The 22,322-nt window shown below is 49.2% G+C and overlaps 1 protein-coding gene across 4 annotated transcripts in view; it reads right to left on the reverse strand.

Moving 5' to 3' along the window:
• The window catches only part of ACOT11 (acyl-CoA thioesterase 11), a 34,507-nt gene extending 14,040 nt beyond the window's left edge, over window positions 1–20,467 (reverse strand). The window contains exons 1-7 of one of the 4 annotated variants that reach the window (XM_078605691.1): window positions 20,328–20,467; window positions 5,907–6,139; window positions 2,955–3,024; window positions 1,646–1,706; window positions 886–987; window positions 619–754; window positions 97–262 (exon numbers count right to left, since the gene is read on the reverse strand). In XM_078605691.1, coding sequence (XP_078461817.1) covers window positions 97–262; window positions 619–754; window positions 886–987; window positions 1,646–1,706; window positions 2,955–3,024; window positions 5,907–6,138 — 767 coding nt within the window. In that variant the 5' untranslated portion in view covers window position 6,139; window positions 20,328–20,467. Of the gene's footprint in view, window positions 1–96; window positions 263–618; window positions 755–885; window positions 988–1,645; window positions 1,707–2,954; window positions 3,025–5,906; window positions 6,227–11,462; window positions 11,838–20,327 lie in introns of those variants that run through there. The other 3 variants (XM_078605692.1, XM_078605690.1, XM_078605689.1) reach the window with 3 other exon arrangements.
• Between the last annotated feature and the right edge of the window lie 1,855 nt (window positions 20,468–22,322).

Below are 22,322 nucleotides of genomic sequence, written 5' to 3' on the forward strand. Positions count from 1 at the left end.
TGTTTGCACGCATAACAAGAATTGTATTTTCAAATTGACCATAAGGTTCAGGGTGCGTATGACTTTGTGCATCCGACCTCAAGGGGGCAGCCTCACCTGGCGGAGATGGTGGCGACGGCTTCCATCCACGCCATGATTTGCCCGCCGAAGGTGTTGCCCTGGTGGTTGGCGTGAGGGGGCAGCACTAGCTCCACGCTGTGCACCCGCGTACGCGCCGCGGGCACCAGCTCCTTCCCGTAGTCGACGTTCGGCCCCAGTGTCACTTCACACACGGCGGAAAAGGTTGGTATACCACCGTCATCATCATCATCATCGAAGCGAGCCAGGGCATGGTGGTGCTTAAGTCCCCCAGCGCCCTGGAAGCAAGGGGTGGAGGATCGCTTAGAGCATCGCGTAGAGGACTCCCGTACGCAATGGGCCGCAGAGTGGCAACTTCGCAGCAGAGGGCGGCGGGGCCCACGTCATCAACAACAACACCATCGTCGTGAGCCGAGTGCCGTGGTGCGTGTTCTGCCGTCCAATTCCCCGACAAACTCCCGAGTATGCACAGCCACGCGGGAGAGGCCCGAGCCCGTCTGAGCGGCGGACAGTACGAGTGCGGGGCGGGGGGGGCCTCACCGTCCTGGAAGGGGCAGCTGTGCACCAGCTCGAGGATGGTGTCGGCGTGGGCCAGGCGCATGCGGCGCCGCTCCGCCGCCAGCGTGTGCTGCAGGCTCTCCTCGCTCGTGCGCGGTATCAGCGCCTGCAGCTGCACCTGCCCGCGCACAAAGCGCGCCCCGCGTCGATGGCGTCAGCGTGTGCGTCGCCGTCGCCGCGACAATGTAAAACAGGGTTAGTTCTGTAATCCACAAAGCATCGCAGGGGCGGTGTGTCAAGAGGATTTACCTTCTCGCCGCTCAGCGATCGAGCCACGAACGTCGAGTGGGCCATGCACACCAGCTTCTGGTTGCCGGTTGACAGATCCTCAACGCGAACATCAATCCCCACCTGCAAACAACAACGCCAATCAGTACATTAGTCGCAATGCGTGAGATGAACGTGAGATGAACAGAGCATTTCATAAACATATATACAAAACAACTGTAAAAATGACCATTCTCCAAGTATTCCACTTCAGGTTTTCAGACAATGCTGTACTAAGATGGTCTGATTGGTTCTGCGAGGATGCTGAAGATCACGTTTAATAGTACGCCACTATAACACGTCGTGAGAGTGCGTCATGGCAATACTGCTGCGTAGGTTTTCACGGTTGTGCTACACAGCTCTCCGACATGTTCTCTCGGGTTGCGCCGTGTGTTGTTCAGCACAATATCCGACGTTTCGCTCCATGCGCTGAGAGCTCTCGTGCCGAATAGCACGCGGAAAACACATCGGAGAGCTAGTACGCCATCGCGTAGTGTCTATTAAGCAAAGGATGCAAACATAAGTGTACGAATATAACGGGTTACATGCGTCTCCGCTGCTAACGTGGTAACGTTCAACTGGTTTTTGCTTTGTTCACATCTTTCAATGCTTTTAGACGAGCCCGATTGCTCAATTTCCTGACATGAGCGTTGTTATTATTATAATTTTGACTTCCCTCTGCCGCTTTGCCCACGTTTCACACCGAGCGGGACGGGGCCAGCGTGCGTCTCACTCAACCCACCTCCATGCTGGTGTTAAACGCCCGGTTCACCTGGGCCTTGATGTACACCGCCTGGCCAACCCTGCAATGGCAAAACACCATGTCCTCCTTGTCAAACTGGTTTCAAGTTGACATTTAGTACAGTGATAATTATAATTATTTTTTGTTTCATCTACTTCCATGATGAGACCGTTTAATCAGGCTGAGCTCCAGCTCCTCTAGGATAGCGGGGGGAGGGGGGGAAGGCAGTCGAGAGGTTGTCTGGGGGGAGCAACCGTGGCAGTAATTCACCCCTGGGCCGCCAGTGCCGTTTTGGTGGCTTCAGTGCCACCCCAGCATCGCCCCTAGCACCGGCCCTGGGTTCAATCACGGTTGGCCTCACGCCTGAAAACTGGCGGAGCGGAAGCCGACCGGTGCCATGTTACTTTGTAAACGATAAAATTGCACAACCGTAGAACACATTATACAGTATGGTTATAATACATTATACATAATACACATTATATATAATGTTTTCCACAGACTTTACTTATTTATACTTTGCCCAAGACTCATTTTCTGGAGGGTCCTGGACATGTCTGCAGTAGGGGGCAATGTCACTTTGTATGATCCCAAGTTGAGTAATTTGCAGGCACATTCTCAGCATTGGGATGTTTGGGCCATTGCCAGTTACAGTAAAATACAAATCTCTGGGATATCTGAAAAATATCCAAAATTGTCCATAAATGTACAAAAAATACGAAAATTTTCCAAAATAAATATTTTATTGTGAACCGCATGCCTAATATTCAATTAGTCAAGATGCAAATACAAAAATCAAAGGCATTCAACAACAACAAAAGTAAAAATTTTCAAATGTTTTCTTCATATGTAATTTACAATCCATTGTAAATCCACAATCACAATTAGGCGTTCCCGTGTTATATCAGTCGTGAGGGTTCTTTTTGACCATACTTCACCACACTGGTTAGTGTTGGTTAATGAGGGATGAGTTTGGATCCAACTCTCCACTACCGTGAGCGGGAATGAAACTAACCCGTGCTTCACTGCTCCCCCTGCCCGGTTAATATTCCTACAAGGTGCAAAACCGTGAATTAATGAAGACACGCGATTCGTAACTTTTGTGAACACACTGCGGCAACATACGGTGGCGATGCCGCGACCGACTCTCGTGCGTCATCCGCGCATGCTCTCCTTCCCAAGCGTAAACACAACACAAATGCCGCCAAAGAACGCCACGATACAGTCCTGACATTCCGCGGAGGCTTCTTCTAGGCGAACACGTGTTTGACTAAACACATGTAAGGCGTGGAATATAGAGGACACCTACTTTATGGCTTCCTCTACTTGAAAGTCGTCCATGGAGGCCGTTACGCACAGCAGGCCTGCATGCCTCTCCGCTGCAGAACCGCAAAGCCACAGACAGGCGCACGGATAAGTGAACGTGCGACAGAGGGGAGGGGGCTTCCTCTGCAATCGTGAACAGTTTTGCAGAGTTTGGTAGTACATGTTGTTTACGTCGTTTATTGTGAAAATTCGGTCACAGTTCCTATGATCACTGTTCCATTGCTTTTATGGCTTTATTTTGGTGATTTTCGAAAAGTTTTTTGGTTTGGCCATGTTTGTGTGTTGTAGTACAGAGTTAGACTGATGGCCTTAATCTAAGTTGTCTTGTGGTTGTTGTTGTTTGACTTGCATCCCACTGGGATTTTTGCACACAGTGTTGGTGTACGGTGCTTTTTCTGCGATATTTTGCTGTCTTTTCTTGGATTTTCTGTTTGCACATAGTCACTTTAAGATGTTTTCTTGTTCATGTTTTAGTTTTTTGTTTGTTGCGGTTGCACCCGATTCAAGAGCCGAATGGCTCACAGGGCTGTACCTAATAAATAAACTTGAAACTTGAACAGCCGCCACCTGTGTCCAACTTCACTGTGGCAACACCGTGTGACTCCGCAAGTAAAGAGGCATATCGTGCACGGTACACACCGGGGTTGTACAACTGTCCAGTGGTGGCTTTGTTTATTTACATTACGGTCGCTGAGCACAGACCGGGAGCAAACAGCACCACGGGAGGTGCTGAGTCAACTCTTTTCTTGAATTGAGCAGGATTATTACAACTTTAGGATAAGAGACAATGGGAGAGAATTCCCAAGAGGAACAGCGCGAGGGCAGAAGTCAACAGAGAGGTGTTGGGCCTTGCAGTGCGGCGAGCGTTGTCGTGACCGACAGCATGGTGAGTGGGCGGGTGAGTGGATGGGTGAGTACGACAGTGAGTGTTGTTGTGACCTGCAGTATGGTGAGTGAGTGGGGGGGGTGAGTGGATGAGTGAGTATAGGAGTGAGTGTTGTTGTGACCTGCAGTATGGTGAGTGAGTGGGCGGGTGAGTGGATGGGTGAGTATAGGAGTGAGTGTTGTTGTGACCTGCAGTATGGTGAGTGAGTGGGCAGTGGAGTGGATGGGTGAGTATAGGAGTGAGTGTTGTTGTGACCTGCAGCATGGTGAGTGAGTGGGGGGGTGAGTGGATGAGTGAGTATAGGAGTGAGTGTTGTTGTGAGTGAGTGGGCGGGTGAGTGGATGGGTGAGTATCGAAGTGAGTGTTGTTGTGACCTGCAGCACGGTGAGTGAGTGGGCGGGTGAATGGATGGGTGGGTATAGGAGTGAGTGTTGTTGTGAGTGAGTGGGCGGGTGAGTGGATGAGTGAGTCTAGGAGTGAGTGTTGTTGTGACTTGCAGCATGGTGAATGAGTGGGTGGGTGAATGGACGAGTGAGTATAGGAGTGAGTGTTGTTGTGACCTGCAGCATGGTGAGTGAGTGGGGGGGTGAGTGGATGAGTGAGTATAGGAGTGAGTGTTGTTGTGACCTGCAGCATGGTGAGTGAGTGGGGGGGTGAGTGGAAGAGTGAGTATAGGAGTGAGTGTTGTTGTGACCTGCAGCATGGTGAGTGAGTAGGGGGGTGAGTGGATGAGTGAGTATAGGAGTGAGTGTTGTTGTGACCTGCAGCATGGTGAGTGAGTGGGGGGGTGAGTGGAAGAGTGAGTATAGGAGTGAGTGTTGTTGTGACCTGCAGCATGGTGAGTGAGTGGGGGGGTGAGTGGAAGAGTGAGTATAGGAGTGAGTGTTGTTGTGACCTGCAGCATGGTGAGTGAGTGGGGGGGTGAGTGGAAGAGTGAGTATAGGAGTGAGTGTTGTTGTGACCTGCAGCATGGTGAGTGAGTGGGGGGGTGAGTGGATGAGTGAGTATGGGAGTGAGTGTTGTTGTGACCTGCAGCATGGTGAGTGAGTGGGGGGGTGAGTGGAAGAGTGAGTATAGGAGTGAGTGTTGTTGTGACCTGCAGCATGGTGAGTGAGTGGGGGGGTGAGTGGATGAGTGAGTATGGGAGTGAGTGTTGTTGTGACCTGCAGCATGGTGAGTGAGTAGGGGGGTGAGTGGAAGAGTGAGTATAGGAGTGAGTGTTGTTGTGACCTGCAGCATGGTGAGTGAGTGGGGGGGTGAGTGGATGAGTGAGTATAGGAGTGAGTGTTGTTGTGACCTGCAGCATGGTGAGTGAGTGGGGGGGTGAGTGGATGAGTGAGTATGGGAGTGAGTGTTGTTGTGACCTGCAGCATGGTGAGTGAGTGGGCGGGTGAGTGGATGAGTGAGTATGGGAGTGAGTGTTGTTGTGACCTGCAGCATGGTGAGTGAGTGGGTGGGTGAGTGGATGAGTGAGTATGGGAGTGAGTGTTGTTGTGACTTGCAGTATGGTGATTGAGTGGGCGGGTGAGTGGATGAGTGAGTATGGGAGTGAGTGTTGTTGTGACCTGCAGCATGGTGAGTGAGTGGGTGGGTGAGTGGATGAGTGAGTATAGGAGTGCGTGTTGTTGTGAGTGAGTGGGCGGGTGAGTGGATGAGTGAGTATAGGAGTGCGTGTTGTTGTGACTTGCAGCATGGTGAGTGAGTAGGCGGGTGAGTGGATGAGTGAGTATGGGAGTGAGTGTTGTTGTGACCTGCAGCATGGTGACTGAGTGGGCGGGTGAGTGGATGAGTGAGTATGGGAGTGAGTGTTGTTGTGACTTGCAGCATGGTGAGTGAGCGGGCGGGTGAGTGGATGAGTGAGTATAGGAGTGAATGTTGTTGTGAGTGAGTGGGCGGGTGAACACGATGTCGATGAGACAAAACAGTGTCTGGCAGACCGAGTCCTCCACACGGGTGGAGGAATCGATGCGTGAAGTTCACGGGAAGAGTCGCGACAGGATGGTGGTCGCGATAAGACAGTCCAGTGACAAGAAAAGTGAAACTGCTCACCAGATAGACAGGCAGTGACGTCCATCCACTTGAGCATCTGACCCGTGCTCAGTTCCCCGAGGTGGTTGGCGTGACACGGCATGACCAGCTGGGTCATTTCCACCTCCGTGGGGTTCCTGCAGTCCTCCGCTTCGCCCAGAACCTCCGTCTCCCCGTCCCGCGTGTTGGGCGTAACCCCCGCGGGGTCCACTCCGTTCTCCATGGGAGTCGGTGCTCCGGGGTGGGACGACATTCTGATGAAAATGACCGACATGAGAAAATAATTGCGAGCAACGATTACTTCGTGAACGCGCCCTTCGCGTTAATAATAATATAATAAGGCTTCTTGGAGCCACCGCCTACGTGGAATTGGGCAAAGGTTGCTCAAAAGGCGGGGCAAAAGTTCCCGTTCTTGCATAATCAGAGAGCTGTTCTTGTCGCAACTACTTGGCATCGCTTGCCGGCACTGTTTTTGCGCTCTCCGGAAATCCACTGCTGGATGAATGCCTCCCTAGCTGTGTTAGCCCTGGGGGTTGCTTGTCATTTTGCTTGGATCTACTGCACATGCTTTAACCCACACTAGTTTAACGGTGTCTACTTCAAAACGATAACTTTGACATTACATCATATCGCTTCATCGAGTATAATGCAGCACGTTGATATTCATTTAAAGCGGTGTTATTATCGTTAAGACTTACAAATAACCGCCGGCTGCGAACGACCGGCGACGACCTGCGCAGTGAGTGTGTCTCTTGCTTTACCTGAGGAGTAAGCTGAAATTTACTCTCAACTGGTTTGTCAAGGTTACGTGATCAGCCCTAGCAAACCGCACCTTTAAAAGCAACCTTGTGGTTGTACATACTGTTCCCATCTTTAATAATCACCATATCCTTCGGAGGTATTGAACAACACTCGAATAGCATGAACCCATCGCAGTGCAGATAAGGGGAGTTACGTGGACAGAGCGGCAGCCCTGCAACTGCTGCTCATGCCACTGCAGGTGGAAGGACCTCCACTCGTGGGTCATTTTTGCCTGCTCTTCCACACTGTCCAGGACGTCTTGGAAGAGGTGGCAGTAGCCACGAGGGGAATCAGAAATGTGATATTCAGCCGTTTCACACAGAAACGGCCTGCACGGATAGGTGTGCACGCGCACACAGCACTATACTCAATCCACTGCCGGACGAGAACACTCCCGCTGTGTGCGGGTCTGAGCGGCTCTATGATCCTACTTCATCACACTGGGCGATGCGGGTCGGTGAGAAAGCGGGGAAGGGAAGACATAGAAATATGGTACAGTACAACAATGATTTTGCTGCTCTGCCATGTGCTAGCAACATAGCCCAGCATAAGCAGCAGCAGGCGACACCTATTTTATGCATTGGTTGGCACCCATCCAAGCACTATTCGGGCTCAGCCCTGCTCACACGACCGCGCACGATTTTGCGGTTGTCCTGCACGGCTCTCCCGATGTGTTTCGGGTTGCACCGCGCGTTGGTCGGCACAGCGTCAAGGGGTTTTGCTCCGTGTGCAAGGAGTTTATTTAGGAACTGCATTTTTCGGTAACCGATATATGCTCAACCGCACACGGTGGGGTACAGCCTTAAAACACATCGGAGAGCTATCGACCTGCTTAGCTTCCGAGATCTGGTGAGATTTGGTGAGATCAGGTGCATTGTACGAGTGCCTCGCAACCGGTATGCCATGCAACATTGCAAAGTGCCAGGGGTGCCGTGGTGTTTTCGGAATTATGGAAAGAACCTCGCCGAGTCTCAAGATTCATTTTCAAGTGGATCCTGACAACAGCAAAAATTCCCAGTAGGAGGCGATGTCGCTACGTATAATCCCAACACGGCTTACATTGTGTTTATTTTTAGCTATGGGGGAAAAGCGGAGAACCGGGAGGAAACCCTCCACCACAGAGGGGGGGCCCGAGTCAGGAATCGAACCTCGGGACTTGTTGGTGTGAGGCACGAGTATTACCACCATGTCTCTTGGGTAGCGGCTTCTTTCTTAACCCAAACAGACTTCGGACTTTTCTCTGGCTCAGTGGTAGGTACAATCAGCTGCACAATCATTTGTGGTGGCATGAAGATGACATTGGCTGCACCCAAGTACTCTCAGATGAAAGGGGTTGCCCCCTTTTACGCTCTGATGTGCACGAGCTACGCGCGGTTTAATCGTCCAAATTACCTTGCGTGAGATGGGCCACACCACTGTCGCGGATGGCCTGGAGTCAAGAGATATCGCCGCACAGCTTATCGGTTCACCCTCATTGCGTACAGAGGTTAGGGTGGCAAGCCAAATGCATGCATCTCTTGCACTGATAGCTGAACACGCACTCACAGGTGTGCAAAGAGGCAGGGATGGAACGATGCACGCGCTCAGAATTATACTGAAAGACGGAAATGGGTGCACGTTGATTCGACAACATATGCAGGAAAATGACGTAATTATCGTCAGCCATGATCAATCCACTACTGGAGGAAGGCCACTGCCACCTTCCACGATCCTGTGAAGCAACAATCCACCCAGCACCTGCACATGGACTGATTTAATTAGCCCATCTCCGAGGTAGACGTCCCGTTGGATGCGTTCCGTTTCGTGGCTGCCACACTCGGTTATTATTCTTGACCATCGCCCATCATTCCTTCTCGAGTGACGCACCCTGCCCCAAGCCCCACTCTTCCAAATAGTTTGTAATTATGTTACAATCACCGTAGATCTTTATACCCGTGAATAGAAGTGGGACTTGGGCAGGACAATTGCAGAGACGATGGCCGACGGTCGAGAATGACGATCGGAGTGGCAAGCTAAGAAATGGAACGCCTCCGAGAGGCGATGAATCAACTCGTTTACAAGCACCACTTGGATTATTACAACGCAGAGACAGCTGAGAGAGGCCTTCGCCCAGTAGAGGCTGGTGACGATTAGCGCGGTTGGCTACGTGCGGTGTGAAAGACGCTCAACATACATCCATACATGAGCCTATCCTCCCCTCTGGTTCAGCTCCGTCGCAATAAAAGTTGACAAAACTCCACTTCGCGACCACTTCCGCCCACCACGCTGATCCCATCACCTAGATTCTTCCGCGCGATGCAATTTCCCAGGGTTTGCCATGAGGGTTACAACGGGTGGGGAGAGCGCGGAGAGCCATGGGGGCGCGGATGACACAGGGTAGCAGATTACAGGGCCACGCGATGGGACAAAGGGCTCTGGCCACGTGAACGTGGATGTGGAAAGCGGGCTTGGGCTCCAATTGACGTTGCTGCTCAACCAGTGACTGCAGAGAAATGTCGAGATCAAGAAGCACAGAGAGGGGCCGGAGTAGAATTACCTGCTCGAGGCGTAATAAGTTTCGAAAATGTTATCCAACAAGAATAACATGAATCCCGGAGACACACAAATGAGTACAGTCGCGTGCTCAATGTGCACACGGCACGTGTGACAGGGGGCACACGTGAACAGAGGAGCGGTATCTTAACCCGGGTTACCCGTGGCACAAATCGGGCCTGCGGGTAAACACACGGCCGAGATAATCTCGCGGCCACCTGCCCATCACCCCGCGGAGCTGCGACCCGTTGACAGTGGCCCACATGGCACGGAGCCCAGTCTGCAAGGACACGCAGAGTCCACCAGCGGGCATCGCACTACGACCCCAGACACCCCCCCCCCCACGCGCCATTCCCACCCAGCTGCTGCCAGGGTGACTAATTCTGCACAAAGATCCCCCCCACCACACACTCCAGCACCCCCCAGCCCCCGTGTTTAACCCTTTAATAGACTGTCAGGGCAAGTGCTGTCAGCGAGCACCTATTATGGCTGGCACGGCACACGAGGGGGTGGCTGGTGATGTTCACACACTGCACGAGGTTCTCATGTAAGCCTGAGTTGACCGAGGTGAGGGTCCAGCACCCGTTCAAGTATTCGTCAACGATGTTGGCCGTGGGTGGGAACTTAACTTGGGTTGCTGGGTTCCTCGCGCAATGGATGAACCACGACACTACCGCTCCCTTTGCACGCACAAACACCACCTGTGCTGGTCTCATGAACCACGCCAATGGTCAGGATGTCTAGCTCTGTGTCTGAAGACATTGTCTTCCTAGCTCTCTGATGTGTGATGTTCGACGTTTTTCGCTCCACGTGCGGGCAGCTTCTGCAGGAATTCGAGCGGAGCGCCGTACAGCACGTGGCGCAGCACGAACATGGAGAGCTACACAGCACCAGATCTGCACTCCGGAACCACGGCGATCTGAAACACCCCGCGACAACGCGGAGCAAAGCGATTGCCGCTGCACCTTTTGGTCGAGAGAGAAAATTGTCAGCGAGCTGCACAACTCAATGAACGATTGCTGCGTCACTCATGCGGGTTGTACGGCCGTACTTGGTCAGCACCGGGATTTTGACGGGGAGGCGCCCAGTACTGGTTGAGAGATAACTCCCCACTGATATGGTCACGGCCGGGAATTGAACCCTGGCGTCTGGGCTCATAGAGCAATAATGCACTGACCACCGCATCACCGCTGGTGTACGGTGTTTTTTTCTGCAATATTTTGCTGTCTTTTCTTGGATTTTCTGTTTGCACTCAGTCACAAATTCACTTTAAGATGTTTTTTTGTTGATGTTTTTGTTTTTTGTTTGTTGCGGTTGCACCCGATTCAAGAGCCGAATGGCTCACAGGGCTATACCTAATAAATGAACTTGAACTTGAACTGCTCCCTCCACGCAAACAAGTGGAAAGCTCACATCCTACCTGGTCAAACCCAAACATCAGGTGCCCAGAATAAGTCACAAGACCACAGCTTCTTTGTTTCCATTAGGTCATGAGACCCCCTCCCCACCACTCTGCCGCCACCGCCCCAAGACCAGGGCGTCATTACATCTCACCGATCCAAAAATAATTGGCACGCTAAACGCTTGTACACCACGTGACAATAAACGTGTTTGGCTGTGTCGGGTGGTGGAGGGTTCTCAGCCACACACATTTGGTCTGACCAGTGCATTGCCGAACCCCAGAAATGTATTACGAGCCAAAGATATGAGCGACAAAAGCCTACTCCGTGTTAAAGACATCATTCCTGTCGCCAGCACCCCCACAATGCAACAGAGTTTAATTGGCAGGCCACACAAAAGCGGCTTTGTTAATACACAGGGCACCTTTGTCACCGCTGCTGGAACATTGCTTCTGTAAGCACACACGATGTCCTGGCGGCGGCGGCGGCGCTGAACACCACCATGCTCATCCGTGCTTAACAGGGGCTGGAAAAGCTTTGCGTTTGTGTGCCGTAACCCACCAGCCAATGGTAATGCGAAGCATTGCTTTAGCAAACGTTGATTAAGAGTATACTCTTTGGTTCTTTCGGTAAAGTCACTTAGGTATAAACAATAATAGATAATAATAGATCCATAAACTTTACCGAAAGAAACAAAGAGTATGGATTCCTGCAGTCACGAAAGCTTCAAATCAAGGTTTATTAAGAGTGCGTCTTGTCTTTTATATATATACAGTAACTTCATATAATCAATGCTTAGACGAGACTCAAAAAATGAACAGGTCTTATCCGCTAAGATACACACCTGGGTTGTGGGTCCCGGCTGTCCAACACGGGTTTGAAGATTGTTTTAACAAATAAATAAATTAAAACCGAAAGATAAATAACTTGAGCCAAGCTACCAGCAGCGCTACTTCGTATTCCAACGTGGACGTTTTCCTTCGAGGCTTGTTTTATTTTGAAGACGCTGCTTTGAAATCCGGCCGAAATTTTGGCTTGCACCTTTCTTAAGAGAATTATGAAAATGCTCCACAGACTGACGTCAATTGTCGCAGAGGAAAAAACTAAATCAGAGGCAAACGTCTGCTTATATATAGAGAGGGAGAGAGCAGCTGGCTTCCCGCTTGCCTCCCGATAGAAACTGAAACTGCTCACAGCAGCCAAAGCGTGAATATGAAAACCTCAACCCAAGCCCACCGCTTGATAAACACAGCGGATCAGCTGCTTGCGCACGACGGAGCACGTGAAGGAGCTAAGCACGTGGAAGACGTCGCACGCACGCACGCGGAGAGAGACACGGCAGGCAGCAGCTGTTCTGTCGAGTGCTCCGGTGCTTCTACGGTTCACCCGTGAGCGGCGGGTGAACCGAGGTGCTGCCAAAAGCGGGAGGTCCTCGTGGTTGCTTGGCTCCATGCGCCGTGGAAAGTTTGCGCCGCGCACGTTCCACTGGGACATTTCGGCAGGGTGGCGGTCACGCGGACGGGTCGGCGGGCGGATGGGCCAGCGGGCGGGCGAGGGGTGTGTACCGTCCTGCGATCCAGGCAGATCGTGTTCCACTTGTGAAACAATTCGAGCTGGCAGCTGATATTTATTTTGAGAGCCGTGCCGCCACCGCCGTCGTGATCATCATCATCATCATCGCCCATGCCGACCAGTTTCCCTGCGTGCCCCGTTTGGGTTTGTTCCGTTGTTTTTTTTGTGGAACAAGTTTGGAAAAGAAACGCAATGATTATCTGGCATAATGGGCTGGACAAACAAAAATAAACGCATGTATATTAGGTAAAACACGGATATATTGTTTACAGATATCGAATTCTTCCTTATTAATTTGCCAAATATCCCAATAAAGCATAGAGCCACATAGCTTGGGGAATTGGCGCCTACGTACATACAATAACACGCGCAGAGACAAGAACACAGAGAAGTAAGAACACACGCAGAGATATCGTCATTCATACGTAGAGGAGCACTCCCGTTGACAGAACCACTCATATAGACATTATCCCACACGAAGGCATGAACGCATTCAGATAGTTAACAAAAACATAGCAATACGTAAATAAATTGCACAATACAGTACAGTTTGAGGTGGAGGAGTTGTAAGAGCAGTTGGAGAACTTGCGAGGTAGAGGAAGTGGAGGAAGAGGTCTCGAAGGCGGAAGAGCTAAGCAGGCTGATCTTCCTGTATCTTGTGGTAGCCTCCTAGGTAGGGCTGTTCCTCTATCTCGAGGTGTTGTTACATCGTTATTCACAGACGAATTGTCATCCGGGCTCTTTAAATTGAGTGCCCAAACGCAGTCCCTCACCTCGGCACGTGCTCTGCCACACAATCATTAATTCTCTTTGACAACCACTCGCAACTCTCTTCTTCTCACAACTGACAAACCCGTTTATTCATTCACTCATTCTACCCCACCCAATTACTCACCAATTTACCCATTGAACCTCCCACCACACTCACCAATTCCCTTACTTGCTCCATGCCAAGTGACACTACTTTAGGTGGGACAAGCATGGCAGTGACGCAATGCAAGCGATGTCATTTCCTTTGACATCATACTTTTGGATCAATCCTAAAGTATGTCCTCTCAATTTGATATTTTTATACGTGTCTTGATTTTATAGGTAGAACGACCTTTCTTAAATTTATAGTGTAAAGTATTGCGATGCCCATTTTATTAGGGGCGAGTTTTTACTCAAAAAATAAATCGAATTATTTAATTGAATGAGTATCAGACAACTTTTCAGAGCATCCGAAGCTTCGCATCCGTACCATAACTTTCAGATTCTTCTGATTAAACTGAAAATTATGATCCAGATCCTTGATGATGGGCTGGCCCCAGTAAAGCTATGCAGGCAGGAGCCAGAGCCATTCCCAGTGCGACTTGTAGCCCTGTCCTCAACGCTCGGTGTAAGGGTCTCATAAAAACGCGTGTCAGTTTGACACGTAGGCATTCGCGACCAATATGATTCACAATAAAGGTTTTTTTTGGGGGGGTTAGATCACGCGAGTATAAATGTGTCGTTAACCCGCCACCACCCGACAGAGCCAACCAGCAAGGTTTGTCACTCAACAAATCGTGCCAATTAGTGACTACTTCGTTTTCAATTTCAGTACCGTGACGTTTCGCTGGTAATTACATCCAGCATCATTGGGCGATTTGATCAGATAAACACACGCATCTAATAAAATCAAACTCTACATATATACATGCATAGATACATTTGTGATCTTGGATTGCATTACAGTACTGCACGCAATAAGCACCCACGCAAGAAACCCAGCACCGGCCACTCTGCTGCTTCTGACGCACATTCTCTCTGCCTTGCATTCATTTGGCTTGCTGCACCAATACGCAGCACGAAGCCTCAATCGGTGCTGCTGTGGCTTTGAGTGCTGGGTGCGTTCGCTAGACCCTAATATTGGGCAATACCTCGCGCGCACAGACATTCTTAAAAACCTGAACGTAAAAGTGACAAAATCATAAATCGAAACGTATTTTCCCATAAGGTCTCATTACATGACCTAAGATGCGTTCCTAAGAAAAGATGATCTGACCAAAAATTCTACTCACACAACACTTTTCAACAGAAATGAGATATTTTCACACATGCAAACACGGAGAATAATAACTCGACAGGTAATGAGAAACGAATTCTGTGCACTGTGATTTACAGCGCATGTCGCTTGGGGCTATGCTGTGGCTAGGTGCTGAGCAGACAGTCCAAAGCATGGTGGAACGTATCCTAGTCCGAGCTACATGGCTTGGTTTATAAACAAGTGGTGATGCTACAACGTACGTTGGCGGCCAGGCAAATGGCCTGGAACGGTATAAAATGCACGCACGGACAAACGACAAAACGTGAATTTTTTTCTCCGCCAGTGCAAATCCATAGTCTGTGCGCGCATCAGTCAGTTGACCTATAATATCAAATCTGGTTGTCCATCGGATGAAGCTATTTGTAATTACTGGCGAAATTTCGTGCTCAGTTTGTAAATGTTGTGGATTTGCTCTCCAACACAGCGGTGTGCTGTACTCATAACGAATTGCCACGTTCTGTTTACGTGAAAAACCTTACTGATTGGCTGTGTCGGGTGGTGGCGGGTTTAACGACACATTTATATTTACGTGATCTAACCCAAAAAAACCTATACTATGGATGATATTAGTCGCGAAAGCCTATTTGTTAAACTGGCCTAGAAAACCTAGATCTGTCCAATGACCCTTGACATTTCACATGGCCTCCAAGTACACATCGCCTGGAATATGTACTTATGTAGACGTCACCGAGTGGCGAAATCCGGATGCTGCTGCTGTCACAGACGTACTACTTGTCATCGCATGTGGGGTAGATGCCGTGTCTGTGTGTCTAGACAATTTAGCATGAACGCCAGCTAAACATACCAGCCTGTACTGCACTGCAGCCCTACTCACGCTCAGAGGAATGAAGAACAAAGTGTACAAGCTCGTTTGTTCTTCCAAAAAAAAAACTTAATTAACATTCGCTAACCGATTCATCACAACAGGTTGGCCAAATGCCTCCACACCCCGTCCACCCATTGCACTTGAATCAGATAATCCACACTTTTAACTCGTGGAATACATTCAAATTCGTTTTCAAACACAGATGACTCATGGACAACCCCAACGGAGGTCATTTTTCTTGCCCCACTATGGAAATTGCTCACTCCCACAGCGGGCTAAAGGGTATAACAACAACAGAGTCTTTTTTCGTTAATCCGGAAAGGACGATTATCTATGTTTGCCCCCTGGCTAATATACGAGATCGTGAGACAGAGCAGAGAGATAAGTAAAGATAAAGATATCACTGAAGAACATTGTGGCCGTCTTAGCCAAAATCCCAAATTCAACAAAGCACGAGAATAGGTTTTCCCATTTTTTCTGGCAACAAAACAGCTGTGTTAAGATGTTAAACCACCAAACTGAAACCTTTTACAAGGAATCATGTCTGCATTAACCACAATGCTTGTGGTCATAATGCAAAAAAAAACATGCTCTGATATCATATGCATTGTCTTTCAAACTAATTGGTCCACACCAGAGGCAGATTTCTTTTGAGCCTCGTCTCAGACGGTGTTAGACCAGAGGACGCCAAAAGGCGTACAGCACAAAGACAACGCACTACCAGAGAAATGAGAGCTCGGGGTTAGCAGCTACATCATGGGACCTCCTTTGCCAGTACCAAAATATGAGAATAAGTTTTCCCCTTATTCTTGGCAATAAAACAGGTATTAAGATGTTAAAACACCCAAATGAAACCTTTTACAAGGAATCATGTCTGCATTAACCACAATACTTGTGGTCAGAATGCAAACAAAAAACATACTCTGATAGTTTCAAAGACAATGCATATGCCTGTGGTGGAGTATAGTTATGGGTAAGTCTATCTCTATCAAGACATCTAGTCAGCCTGGAAGAGTAGGCCAAATACACTGTGTAGTGGGGTTCCCTAGAGCTTCCCTCGAGTGGACGACTCTTTCGCCTGCAGTGGCGTGAGGACGCAATTGCTGCACCTTTGCCTTTAAGACAATGACGTCACTGCATCCGATGTTTTTTTTTGTAAATAATAACAAACCGAATGCAAGTTTGTACTGTACAGTATCATCGTTTCAAAGCCGTCAAGTTGTTAACCTGCCAAAAGTGACGGTAACGTGCCTTGCAAAATACCCAGGCCCCGTTGTTTGACACGGGGTCATTCGTTGGTGGTTTCACCATGTCAAAGGTCGTGAGGGTCAGTCGCACATGGCATGTTGACACCTGGGGCTGAGGTTGCCTCCACAACGGAGGCTGACACTCAGCTCGGTGACGAAACTGGCACCGCGTTTAAAGCTCGTGCTTGTGACACCAGCACGCCAGTGTCCGCAGCAGAGTTCAGCACAGACTCAACAAGACTTGGCACCTACTGCTGTCAAGAGAGAGGCCCCCCATTGAGTTTGGCAGCTCTTTTACAGAGACGACCGCAGCCCTAGACCGTGGGCAGAGGTGGCGGTCAAAGGATATTCCCGTTACATAAAGTTACAGTACATAGCCATCTAACAGTTGTTATATATACTGGAGATCGTTAGTTTCATAAACATTTAAGAGTCACATAAATATCCATAGACCACAGCGGGTAGAGTGGCGGGGGGGGTGTGCTTAGGGGGCGTCCATAAATGACGTCACACGATTTTGGACGATTTTTGATCCCCCCCCCAAAAAAAGTCAGACCCCCCCTCAAATATGACGTCACAAAGCTCTGCCCCCCCCCCCCAAAAAATATATATAAAATATGCTTCAAATCGCTTTAAACAATTGTCATTGTAGTGCGTATTTAATGTGGCGGTGCACTCTGATGTTGTAGGAGAAAATATTGATCTAAAAGTCTATTTAATTAAGTAGAACGTGTTGTCTGTTTATTTAAAGTTGCGCATTTTGATGTGACGTTACATTTCTCACCCCCCCCCCCCTTCGCCACACATCGTCACAAATGTCTGACCCCCCCCCCCCTAGGTGCGTGACATCATTTATGCACGGCCCCTTACACGAGCAAAAACAACAACAAATTAGAGTATTTATACTAAACCCATGCAAGAACTCACTACAAACAGGATGTTGTTCGTGAATGAATCTCCACTGTTTCTCAGACTATGTATGTGTAGGGGTGTTACGGAGGAGCTGTATGTGTAGGGGTGTTAGAGAGAGAGCCGTTATGCATGGCAGCTTATGGGAAACAAACACAGTGGGCGGGGCTACGTGAGTGCACGGGGGGGGGGGTGCTCTCAACGACGTCCGCAACAGGCAGCCCGGGGCCCCACCCCTCAGCGGGGGTGGAGTATAAAGGGGGATGTGTCAGAGGGCTCGGGGCACAATGTTAAAGCTAAACGAGTCAAGACCGAAGATCGTCTAGCTAGAGCCCTGGACTCCCCTGGGACGCCGCCCTTGTCAGGGCCGCACAGGACCGAGCCAGCGGCGTGGTCCCGTGAACCAGAGCCAGGACTCTGGGACTCCGGGTACCGTAGCCCGACTGACCAGTGTCGGGCCAGACAGCCTCCCCTAGCCCAGTATTTGGAGGATTAGGAGGCAGGCTAGGGGTAGCTAGCCGTGTGTTCCCAGCTATCCGGGTGAGGGGGCCGATACCCCCTCCAGTACTGTATGTCCCCAGTGACTGTTGTGAAATAAATACGTGTGCCTCTACTCGGGTGTCCACGCGTCCTCAACGGTACTACATATGTGTGGCTATGCGTGCCTGTACACGTGGTGCTGGCCAGCCACCCCCTCGTGTGCCGTGCCGGCCTTCTTCATAGCTGCTCGCTAACAGCACTTGCCCCAACAGTATGTTAAGGCTATACGGGGGATCTTTGTCTTTGTGAACGTATTATTTAATGTGTGCATGTACCTGTAGGTATGTGTGGGTCAGAGTTTTTGTGCAGGTACATAGCCTTCATATAAAAGGTTAGAACCCACAACCAATTCGGACTACAGTTCTGTATTATTATATGTTCCAGTGGAGAGCTGGGGGTTAAACAGGCAAAGGTGAGAGAGATTGTGGAATGCCATTGGGCAATGCTTTGTAAATTGCACTCTGAACCACAGATAAAGTCAGTGGAAAGTGGTGTCCACTATCAACTTGTCCTGGACCTCCTCTAGGTCGACTCAGCCTTAAATTATTCACAGGCACGGCGTGTAAACGTCAGAATTCGAGAGACAAAGGTGACGACACCCCCAAACTAACAGGTTGTGTCGCCCACGCCCTTAATAGGTGCTCGCTGACAGTTCGTCTTAAAGTTCAATGATCTCCGTGCGTATGGGTCAGACAAGTCAAACTGGGGATTGCCTAACGTGACGGTGTAGAGCCAGGGGTTACTGTGCAAGAGATGTAATCAATCATCAAGCGAGTGATTCACGCACTCACATCCAAACCCCGCGTTACCCAATAACGCACAATTACACCCCTGACTGTGTTTTCTCGACACAAGAATGTGAGTCCAGGATGTTATTAAATCCCAGATTAAGTCAAATTTCCCTCCCTTAACAAAATTACTCGTCACCATCAGCGTCATCAGCCACTGCTGGATGAAGGCCTCCCCAAATAACGGTAGCGGAAATGCCACACAGGCGATGTTATGCAACGTTCTTACAACAATTGCCTGCCTACTCTTAGGTTTTGTCGGTAAAGTCACATGTAAAAAGGCACAACACCTGATGAAGGAAGCTTGTGTTGCATCCGAAACGTCGTGATTTAATTGATTTATTTTAATTAATTATTATTATTTTTTAAAATTTACCTACGTGACTTTACCGAAAAAACCTAAGAGTATGAATGCTTGCAGTCACGAAAGCTTCAAATCTAGAATGAATTGCCTGCCTCTCTTGATTCCCAGCCGTGGCGGACATCAGTGGCGAGCGATACTCTGAACCGGTCCAGAATCCCACGACCTTTGACCAGTCCGCACTGACCGGCGTGGTGAAGTATGGTCGAACAACCCTCATGTGGCATGGGGGAAGCTGTACATTGCTATATATATAAGATTGCGTGACTCAACCATTGCTTATTATTTTAAACTAGTTTCTAAGAAACGTCTTTCATTTCTTCAAGACAACCCCAACCTTTTGAGATAATCACTCTCTTGAAAGTCTTTAGCAACGAACAAGTTTGCAAGATGCCTTTTTTATTACCATCGGTTAAACAGAATAATAATGTGGGGTACAGGACAGGAACTCCAAACTCATAACTTGGTCAATAGCGTGGCACTTTACACGTGCTAAGCAAGATGAGAGTGAACACAGCCATGGACGGAAATACATAACAGACTCGATGAAATGTTCTTGGCACCCTTTTCCAAGATCTTTCTGGCCAGCGTGAAAGAGTAGCCCAAATACCCCTCCCGGAGAGGGCATATTCTCTCTATGGCTACTACTACTTACCAGTCGTGCAAGCCTGAATGCAAGAGGCATGGGCAGGGAATTGCAGGGCTGTACCTCTACGTCTTAGCGGCAGCTGCTGTAACGAATTGCATGCTTCGAGTGCATTGCAGCACTGCGATTCAACTACTCAAGTGCATTTTTTCAGACGCTGTCTCCCCGACAGACCTGGACTTCACCTGAGGACGGCTGCTTGCGTTGTGGCCGAAACGTCGTGAGAATTATTTTATTATGTTTTATTTTATTATTTCCATTTTACGTGACTTTACCGAAAGCAGAGAATACTAATACATACACCTGTCCCTCCGCATAACAAAGAACAACACTCTTTTGTCAACACATCCCATCAGCCCGCACGGTCTTCTGATAGCGCATCATTCCAGCAGCATTGTCTCAATGCAGAGCAACAGGTCCGGGTTTCAACATTGAGTGTCTCATCAGCAACAGGGCCAGCCTCGCTTGACCCCAATGACCCCTCCCTGAACGAGATGGGGGGGGGGGTTCGAGTCAAAGCGATAAAACAACTCCCCACTAAACAACCAATTCGCCCCACCGCGGAGAATCTAAATAACAAATAAACAAACTCAGCTGACGATACACAACCTGAAACTATAGCCAGCCATACGCAGTCATACGCAGCCTTCTTTTGTCTCTCTCTCTCGACACATTCCATCAGCCGCACAGGGGCCGATTTGCAAACTCGATCTTTTGAATGAAATCCACGCGCCCAACCAAAGTTGACTCACCTCGCTGCTGCTGCTGCTGCTGTGTGGCTGTAGTCGATGTTGTAGACTCGGGATGCTGTAGATGATGATGTTGTTTATAAATCCGGGGTGGTCACCACGCCAGCCGCCGCTGCTGCTGCCCGACTCGAGCGCTTAACGCACAGTGGAGAAGTGGGGGGGGGTAGCAGCCCCCCCCTCCAACACCGCCTAGGCTCCACCCCCACGCGCCTCCCATTGGCTCAGCGGTGACCCCCCCCCTCCCCGGCTGGGGGCAGGAGTCGCATCGCGGCTCTCATTGGTCGAGCGTGAGCACGTGGAGCGCGTGGAGCGTGGCCGCTTGCACGTGGCCTTATCAATGCGAAGTTTTAGTTTGACACGGGGGAGTTGGAGGGCTTTCGCGACCAACATTAACTCACAATTGAGGATTTTTTTTGGGTGAGATCGCGTAAATACAAATGCGTCGTTAAACCCGACGCAGCCCATTAGCAAGGTTTGTCAGGTGAACAACACATGCCAATTAGTTACGAATACAGCACGCGCTGGTGTGTTTGAGAGTAAAATCCACAACATTTACAATTCGAGTACGACGTTTCGCAAGTCATCACAACTAACGTCATTACAATTAGCTTTTAGTTTGTTGGTATTATACTTAATTTGTTGGTGTTGTTTGCAGTGTGACAAGTCTGGCAGCGGCATAAGTGAGCGAGGAAATGTATTCGTGAATGCGTCGTGGTTCGCAGTCCAGGGTTGAGTTTCATCAGCCAATGGACTTCTGCGCCATTAGGATCAGCATCAGTGATTTCAGCAATTATCTCTGGACAAGGGCTCAACATTCAGGCTCTCATCAAGAGATTCGAGCCTGTCAAGTAAAAGCCACTGTATTGCCAGATGTCATTGGCAAGAGCCTCCATCGGGACCCGTTCAGTGCCAAATATTCATTCTGCATTGTTGCAGAGGATAACGTGTAACATTGTAGCGTATACAAATATATACATTTGATCTCTTCAAATACTTCTGTTTTTAGTCCATCGACCTATGTATGGATCCTCTGGACCATTGTTTAAAAGGAGCATTGTGATAATTCTTTAGTTGTATATTAACTTACACCAGAGCCACTCCTTGTCTGAACCACGTTTGAATTAGTATCAAATTATGCTGATACAACTGTGTGAGAAATAGGTTATGGACCTAACCCCTTGTAAATCAGTTTGCGCTAGACGGAGCCAATTATCCCTGTGTTCTCAGTTACAGTCGGTCTGGAGTGCTTTGGCCGGTGATTGGGGTCAGAGACTGGGGACACCGAGCCAAAAAATCCCCGTCAGGTCACACACGCAGCTCCGAGCATGCACACACACACACGCTTTTATTTTCAATGTTAGACTTTAAATTTGATATTATCCAAACAAATTGATAATTTAACACGTCGGCTTTCGCGACCAATATGAATCCATAATAGAGGTTTTTTTTGGGTTAGATCGCGTTTTGGGTTAGATCGAAATTCACAACATTTACATAAACAATTAAACCGCAATACCTCAGTGAGTTTGCTCTCAAACTCTTGCAGTATAACAAATACAATGTCTTAACATCAATGCGCTTTGTGGGCCTGTCACAGGGCATTGTGGTTGCTCGGAAAGCGCTCACAATCCACCATCCCCGTCCAGAGTTGAACGCTGCTCCAGCACGCAAGTGAAAAGCCGTATGTAGGTCTGTATGTTTAACTTCTTTCGCACCGTACGCAGCCAAACGTGCTAATCAGAGGTGTGCGGGAAGGACAAAAAACTGAACAGAAAATGCAGTCCCAAAAAAAAGTTTTCAATCTAGATTTTAAAGTGCATAGCTCCAGTGACTTCCTATAGCCTGGATCACGAAACCACCATTTATTTCCTAGACCTTCAGATTGCCCTAAACAGAGTGGTAGCCCGTGGGTATTCAACTCTCGGTGCAAGTGATGCACGTGACCCCACAGGCCTGTCCAGCAGCTACAAATGAGAAGTAACAACAAGCCTCTGCCTT

Source organism: Lampetra planeri, chromosome 24, assembly GCF_965212315.1.
Source record: "Lampetra planeri chromosome 24, kcLamPlan1.2.h2, whole genome shotgun sequence".
Lineage (NCBI taxonomy): Eukaryota > Metazoa > Chordata > Hyperoartia > Petromyzontiformes > Petromyzontidae > Lampetra > Lampetra planeri.